Source organism: Aptenodytes patagonicus, chromosome 3 (genome assembly GCF_965638725.1).
Source record: "Aptenodytes patagonicus chromosome 3, bAptPat1.pri.cur, whole genome shotgun sequence".
Classification (NCBI taxonomy): domain Eukaryota; kingdom Metazoa; phylum Chordata; class Aves; order Sphenisciformes; family Spheniscidae; genus Aptenodytes; species Aptenodytes patagonicus.
The window spans coordinates 98,193,001-98,201,237 of NC_134951.1; the positions used below are offsets into that span (position 1 = coordinate 98,193,001).

Sequence of the window (8,237 nt, forward strand, 5' to 3'; positions counted from 1 at the left end):
GTACTGTCAGCATAGTAGGTGCTGCCACAGTAAGGTCACTGCAAGCCTGGTCCCAGAAGCTAGGTAATTACTTATGCCAGCATCACTTGTAGACTGTCATTTGGCACAGCTACTTTGCTGGCACTATTCTACTGTAAAATTAGTGCAAAACAGCAGCAGCATAGACAGATCCCATGTGTCCTCTTTGCTCCAGGGTGGTAGTGCTTTGTGAGGCAAACATACTATGCTACTCATTCCTCATCTCTCCTGCTCTCTGCTTGCCTGTGCAGAAGAAGGGAAGCCCAGCACGGTCACCTGTTGCTCTTGGCACAGGTAATGGCCTTGTGGATGAGCTCCTGATCTCTTTTTTCCCTGAAACTGTACTGATGCATCTTAGCTGCTTCTTGGCAGTGTACCTAGTGATCTGGCATCTCAGTTAGCTAATCCTAAAGCTCTGTGTGTTTCTCCACAGCTAAAAGAGCAGAGGGAAAAAGAGAGGCGACAAAAGAAAGCGAAAGCTGGAAGCATCTCTGAAGAGAGCGGGGAGTTTGATGACCTGGTGTCAGCATTAAGGTCGGGTGAAGTCTTTGACAAAGACTTATCCAAGCTCAAGCGTAACCGCAAGCGTTCGGGGAACCAAGGCTTAGAGACAAGCCGGGAGCGGGTGGTGACAAAGCTAAATTATTAATTACAAGAGGAAGAAAAATAATCAACCAAAAGAAGGTGATGAAAAAGTGCAAAACAAGGAAGATGAATGTGTGCGATGGCGCCTGGCTGACAGCTGCCCCAAAGGATTTCTTTGGTCTGTGGCTAGAGACGTTACCTTTCCATGATCAGCTTTCCTCTCATCCGTCTTCAGTGCTCCTAATTTGAACCATTATAAAAGTGCCTCTGTGGAGCCAGCAGGGCCTGTGACTGGGCCATGCAGAGCCGACAGATTTGCTTCTGGGAGTTTATTGTGTCATCAAAGTCCTCATGGTGATAACAGAAAGTACTTGGGCCTTGCAGACTGCCTCACAGCTGGAGAAAGATAATTGTCTGTGTGCCAAAGCAAAAACTAGTCACTATCTCCATCTTGCTGATAATAAGCAAGACTAATTTCAGAGCAGCTCTGTAAACACCTGTTGCTTCTTCAAGATCTAGACTGGCCTTCAGGAGCTTGTCAAGATGTGATTCTCGAGGTTTCCAATTCCCTTCCAGAATTGGATTTTATAAGCCATTGGTTAGCACCTGAAAAATGCTTTTGATCTCACGTTCTGTATAGTATTTTTGTGTGGCCTACACTGTCCAAATCAAGTGATGCTCAGCCGGAAGCATCAGGTTCTGGAACAAATTGAAATTCAAAAATCAGGATCAACATAAAATGCTTTGCAAAAGTCTTTTGGATTCTGCTTTTCTAGAAGCAGTTTTCTGGAATTTGTTGATGGTTGAGCCTCGAAGCTATGAAATGCATCTTCTAGGAAAGAAGCTCTGGCTTTTCTTTAGAAAACTAAGCCACTGCCAGGTTGGGATTACAAGTAGATGACTGTGGAGCCTGTTGTCATTGCTGGAGGGTGGGAGGGAAACAGCAGAACATTTCTTACCTGTTTGTGCAAGATTTCTTAGTGCAGCCCAATGGAAATCGGGAGCTCCCTAGTATCATCCACAGGTCACAAGTAGCAAAAAACAAATGAGGTCACTGGCTGCAAGAAATGAGATTTCTTTTCCACTTGATGCTAGCTGTGATTGCTGTTGGCGTGAACTGGTCTTTCTGTCTAACAGGCTGATCTTCACTGCACACACCCCACTCCTACCTAGGGGAATCACGTAACTCAGTAAGATATGAATGGTGTTGAAGGAGAGCCGTGGAGCCCACAGCCTTTTTCATTTTGAAGGGATTACTTGGGATGAACCAACAGAGGGTCCCATAATGAAAACTGAGAATTTTTCCAGGACACAGAATTGTGTAAGCTGAGCAGGCTTTGGAGATGGGTTAATTCATAAGAAAAAACACAGACTTGTGTTTAAGCTACATGTATGAAGCGCACAGCGAAAAAGCAAAGAACCCCAAGAAGAGGCCTGAATTCTGAATTCTGTGTGTCTTCATGGCTCTAGGAAAGGGATTGGATTATGTGGGCTGTCATGGGCTTTTTTTTTTTTTTTTAATCTTCCTTTTTTATTATCTTCCCTGGAGAAGAAGAAAATAAAGAAATGGTGATGGATTCTTCCTCCTAGACAGGAAGAAAAGAGAGAATATTTGAGAAGAGGGACACGCCATCTACAAACTATGCATCAATAGTCAACAGCACAAAATGTCAAGGAATCCCAGGGAAGTGAAAAAAGCTCTATTTGTCACTTTAATAATTTGGTTTGATTTTTCTCTGAATGTCACTTAACCTCAGGCTCTGCACCGAGCCTGCAGAACAGAACTTCCTCTGCCATGCACGCTGCCTGATCAGTATTACACACTACCAATATTGGAGAAGCAAACTGTGGTGGTTTTCTGAACACTTTGAGAGTAAAATAATTATGTAAACTATGGAAAGAAGCAAAAAAGTCAGAATTGTTAAACTCTAATGTTTCATTGTTTACTGAATTTTGAGTCTCCCACCCCAGTATTTCCCTATTTACGACATTCCAGACTGCCGCGCCTCTGTATAATACTCATCGTAAAGAGCTGGTATCTTACAAGAGCTGGGTGCATTCTCCTCCCTTACTATCCCACTCCCCTTCTGGGATTAGCTATTAACAGCAATGCCCATTGCAGTGGACACAAGCACCTTGTAGAACAAAGACTGTATTTCATAAAGGTTTTTGAAAGTTTAAGAAAAACTCTCACTTTTTTAAGCATTTTTATTTTAAATTACAAAATGGATTTTTAGAAATGTCTCTTGTAAATTATATTAACAAGCTCCTTGCTGCTCCCTGAAGTAGACATGCTATATCCCAGCCCTTTTTGTTTGTCTTGTTTTAAAGCATGCCATATAACCTATGCCATGTAAGCCGTATGAGAGGTGGTAATATGTGCCAAATTGGTATACAGTTGAGTTTAGATTTGGATAATCCCTGAATTCCAAAGATGATGCTTTTAGGGATTAGAACATTGCAGGTTTTTTCCCCTCCTTGTTCTCCCTGGGTTTAGGACTCTCCCAGAAATTCAGGTGTAGTGCCAAGGTTAGCCCTGGTGCAAGATGATGTGACTCATGGCTCTGTCCAATTTACGGCTGCTTGCTTCCTCCCCAAGTACTTGTTTGATAAGGCAGACTGTCAGCATGGCAGTGCTGTCAGAGAAGAAACACCTCAGGGCAAAACCCTTGAACAGAAATACAGCATTCCCCCCGCCCCGATATTTGTCAAAGCAGGTTTGTGCTGTGCTTTTTGAAACTGAAGTCACTTTGCCAGGCCACAAATGTAGCAAAAGCAGGGAAAGTGATAAGCCCTCTGTCCATTTGTGTACACAGTTCAACACCGATTTAAAGAGATCCTATATGATCATACGTGGCACTCCAGCCACACTGACAGAGTCAAAGAAATCTGCTGTAGTTTTGCCACCTCCTTGACTCATACAGAAATAATAAGAGATTGTGCAACTCCTATAAATCAGCTGTGGGATACTTACTGGGACTGACAGAAAGCTCCGAGTCGTGCCCCTGATTCACTGCAGCTCAACTTTCTCAGCACTCCAGTGGCCTAAACTCCTGTTTTGAATCTGTGATGGTGGCTGAAGGCTTCATTCAGCATGCTGGACAGTCCCCCCTGGCTCTTGACTCCATGGTGAATGTTCATAAAGAAGGTTTTGGAAAAGCTCAGTTACACACTGAGGCAAGCAGTGATTTCATATGTGGTGACAAGCAGAGAGGCCCATTAATAGGTCTACTGTATGAGATGAGGCTGGCCACACAGAAGATAAGGAAAAAAGTTGGCTCTGCTCTAGGGCCTGGCATCAGATTCTTGCTGAAGCCAGGTTTGTCCTTGTTTGTCATCTCTTGGGTACTGTGAGCGCATCTCTGTTCTTCATCAGCAGTTGTGGTAGAGTTGCTGAGTGCTAAAGGAGAAAGGAAAATCTTATTCCTTGTCCTCTAGTGCTAGCAAAGCCTGAGCCAGGTATAGCAAGCAGTCATGAGGTGTATAACATTGTGGCATACCCTCTTTATCGCACTGAGAGCTGGAGAAGAGCCAGGGTCTGCTGTTGTCCTTGCACCTGTGCCTAGACCTGCATGTTAAGTGAAATCATTCTGTCTTTGGAAATAAGTGGAGGAGGAGGAGATGTGAGAAAGAGGGGTATAATCGAGGGCTTGTTCTGCTTCCTGCAGAAATGTAGTCATTGCTAACTTCACGATGATGTTCTTCACACCTAGAAGAGGAGGTACTTTCTAACCCTCCAGTCCTTGTCCCTAGAGGTCTAGTGCTCACTCACTTACTTCTGTGTCTCTGCATTGTTCTTAAGCAGGTTGCATTAGGATGACCCCAGAAAAGACTGAAGAACTCCCTTCCTCTCCCACTCCCTTTGGTCTGGGTCACTCTTCTCAGCTGGTCATAAGTCTCTGGAAATGCTACAAGGTAAAGTGACTTCAGAGCAGCAAGGCCCTTCCATGCCCTGCAGCACAGCTATCATCCGGGCACCGGTTCCCTATGAGAGCAGAAGTAGGACTAGCATTCAGGGGTAAGAGACTCCCCACTAGGGAGACAACATGGGCATCCTTCAGAAGCATTTCTGTAATGTGTTCACAATGTCTGAGGAAGGGAAAGGAATCGCGAGGGGCCCTGGTGGGAGACTGTGGGGCAGGTGTTTCTGTAATGGTCAGCCCCACTGGCTGAATCTTTCCTCTTCTTTAGGAAAGCTCACACTGAGCTGGGTTGCATGGGAGAAGTTTGTGTCAGGAGTTTCCGTGAGGGGAAAGGAGATCAGTTGTACAGTTGATGATGTACATGATATATGCAGTTTTGTTTCTGGGTTGGTTGTTTTGAGTTTTTTGTTTGTTTGTTTGTTTGGGGGTTAAATGATTTTTAAAAAAAAGGTTTTAGGAATCTCTAAGGGGAACCTGTAAATCTGACACCTCTATTTATTTTGCCTTATTTTAGTTCGCTATGTTTGTATGTATACACTGCATTACAGCAAAGACTATTGAGACCGTGCCAGGGCATTACACCGGCTAGACAGCTGGCTTGGCTATTGTGCAGCAAGCTGAGCTAGGCAAGGGGATGCGTGTGAGCAGTCTTGGTGTGGGAAGGGAGGGATAAAAAAACTTTCCTTTTGCTTTTGTCATAATCACTCTGGTCCTGGGAAAGCATGCGTTTTAAAGCATGTGGTAAACTGATGCAGGTTGATTATTTTAGAACACTTTGAAACCTGTTTATTTCTCATCATGAATCACGGTGGGAAGATTGAGAAGAGTTAAGCTACACAGTTGCTCTCTCAAACTTCACCCTTCCACGCAAATTCTGGCTATAATGCCAGAGAAGCTGGGATAGATGGGCAAAAGTGGTTCACACCTTGTAACTTCTCACCAGAGTTAACGTGCTGGTGGGACAAACTGGGACAGTTCTCCTTCCTCAGAGCTAGTATTCCTTCCTATCTTCAAGGCCAAGGAAGAAGGATTTCCTCTAATTCCGCTCTCTCCTCCTCCATCCCACCTCCCCAGATCATCCAGGGTAAACAAAATCTTTCTACTGGTTGGTTTTCTACCTGTGGAGTCTCTAGCAATCACCAGGTGTTTGGCCATGGCTCCTTGGCTTCTGTACTCGACATAGGAGATTTCTGGTTGCCTAACATCCAAACAGGTAGCCTCCATTGGCCACCTTAGCTTCTGTTATCAAAGGTTGAAGAGGCCAACCTGGGTAACACAATTTGGCCAACTGAAAATATAGAATTTATTTATCTATGTATCTATATAAAAGCAATCTACTACATCTAAGCAGTAGTTTTGATGACCAGAATGCCCTGAAGTTGGCCAGATTTTGCTCACTGTGCCTGCTGAGAAGGATGCCATTAGTCTAGCATGGTGTTTTGGCACCTCGTTTCATGAGAGAGTCTGGATGCTTAATAGATCATAGAATCATGGAATCTTAGAATGGGTTGGGTTGGAAGGGACCTTAAAGATCATCTAGTTCCAACCCCCCTGCCGTGGTCACGAACACCTTCCACCAGACCAGGTTTCTCAAAGCCCCATCCAACCTGGCCTTGAATGCTTCCAGGGATGGGGCATCCACAACTTCTCTGGGCAACCTGTTCCAGTGCCTCACCACCCTCACAGTGAAGAATTTCTTCCTTACATCTAATCTAAATCTACCCTCTTTCAGTTTAAAGCCATGCCCTTGTAAAAAGTCCCTCTACAGCTTTCTTGTAGGCCCCCTTCAGGTACTGGAAGGCTGCTATAAGGTCTTCCTGGAGCCTTCTCTTCTCCAGGCTGAACAGCCCCGACTCTCCCAGCCTGTCTTCATCGGAGAGGTGCTCCAGCCCTCTGATCATCTTCATGGGCATCCTCTGAACTCGCTCCAACAGGTCCATGTCCTTCTTATGTTGGGGGCCCCAGAGCTGAACGCAGTACTCCAGGTGGGGTCTCATGAGAGTGGAGTAGAGGGGGAGAATCACCTCCCTCAACCTGCTGGCCGCACTTCTTCTGATGCAGCCCAGGATACAGTTGGCTTTCTGGGCCTCAAGCGCACATTGCCAGGTCATGTTGAGCTTCTCATCAACCAACACCCCCAAGTCCTTCTCCGCAGGGCTGCTCTCAATCCATTCTCTGCCCAGCCTGTATTTGTGCTTGAGATTGCCTCAACCCATGTGCAGGACCTTGCGCTTGGCCTTGTTGAACTTCATGAGGTTCGCACAGGCTCACCTCTCAAGCCTGTCAAGGTCCCTCTGGATGGCATCCCTTCCCTCCAGCGTGTTGACCGCACCACACAGCTTGGTGTTGTCGGCAAACTTGCTGAGGGTGCACTCAATCCCACTGTCCACATCACGGACAAAGATGTTGAACAGTGCCAGTCCCAATACCGACCCCTGAGGAACACAACTCGTCACAGGTCTCCACTTGGACATCGAGCTGTTGACCACAACTCTTTGAGTGCAACTATCCAGCCAATTCCTTATCCACTGAGTGGTCCATCCATCAAATCCATGTCTCTCCAATTTAGAGACAAGGATGTCATGTGGGACAGTGCCAAATGCTTTGCACAAGTCCAGGTAGATGACGTCAGTTGCTCTTCCCTTTTCCACCAATGCTGTAACCCCATCGTAGAAGGCCATCAAATTTGTCAGGCACAATTTGCCCTTTGTGAAGCCATGTTGGCTGTCACCAACCAGATCTTCCAAACCAGAGTCTTCTGTTTCTGGTGATAATGTAGAATAGATCCAGTGTGACCAGTACAAGCTGCTCTGGGTTTACACCAGTGTAATTCAAAGCAGCATCTGGACCTAAACTCCCCTTTAGGCAGTTTTGGCTGTTTACAAGATGTTCCACAGAGCTCATGAAGGGGCTTGGTCCTTTCAGCTGTCCACCACTAGGATCGCTCATCCAAGTGATCTAGAAAAGCCTCTATGACAAGCCATTTCCCCCCTTCACACTTGCCCTTAAACAGGCTCTTTAAAAACCTTTGCCATTTTTAGGAGAATTGTAAGGAGATGTCAGGTACCTGAGCCACTCTGTGCTCAACACCTCCTCTCCAAAGCATCTTCAGCCATTGTCCTCCCCTGCAAGCCTGCTCAGCTTGAAACTCACAGGTCACTTTGGGAGGTGCCCCTGCCCGCCAGGCTAGAAAGTACAGTGCTGCTTACTGAAGTGGGAGGTTGTGTGCTGCTGTAATGCCTTGGCGTATCCTCATTTCTTAGTCAGTTTAAGACTATAAGTGAATTAAATGTACAAATCCTGTAGTGTCCTTTTTATCTGTATCTTTTTATAAGAATATACTGTAATACTAAAAACCAAAAGCAAAAAAAATTAAAGATATATTGCCCCCACTGCGTCTCAGTACATTTCTTTGTAGTTGCATTTTCTGTGCATTTTGCTGGAAAGTCCTAAAGGTGAGTTGGAGTCTGGTTGCACTTTTTTTGCTAAGCTCTGGGTCTTTCTCTTTGGTCAAGAGCATGCAGCTCTTTAGGTGACACAGTCACTGCAGAGCTGGTGAGAAACTTCATAGGTTGTTCTGGGGGAACAAGCAACATAGTGGAACACAAGCATGTCCTCCTCACACATTGCAATAGTAAAGAGCCTAACCATGGAACCACCAGTTTACCATATCCAAGGGTCCTCTTAAAATACAGCACTCTTTCAGAACGA

The 8,237-nt window shown here is 45.4% G+C and overlaps 1 protein-coding gene across 5 annotated transcripts in view; it reads left to right on the forward strand.

Annotated features, from left to right (window-relative positions):
* Positions 1-7,918, forward strand: part of DAAM2 (dishevelled associated activator of morphogenesis 2) — a 218,983-nt gene extending 211,065 nt beyond the window's left edge. For all 5 annotated transcript variants that reach the window (XM_076334380.1, XM_076334378.1, XM_076334383.1 and 2 more), the window contains one exon: positions 452-7,918. In XM_076334380.1, coding sequence (XP_076190495.1) covers positions 452-667 — 216 coding nt within the window. In that variant the 3' untranslated portion in view covers positions 668-7,918. The remainder of the gene's footprint in view (positions 1-451) is intronic.
* Positions 7,919-8,237: the final 319 nt, after the last annotated feature.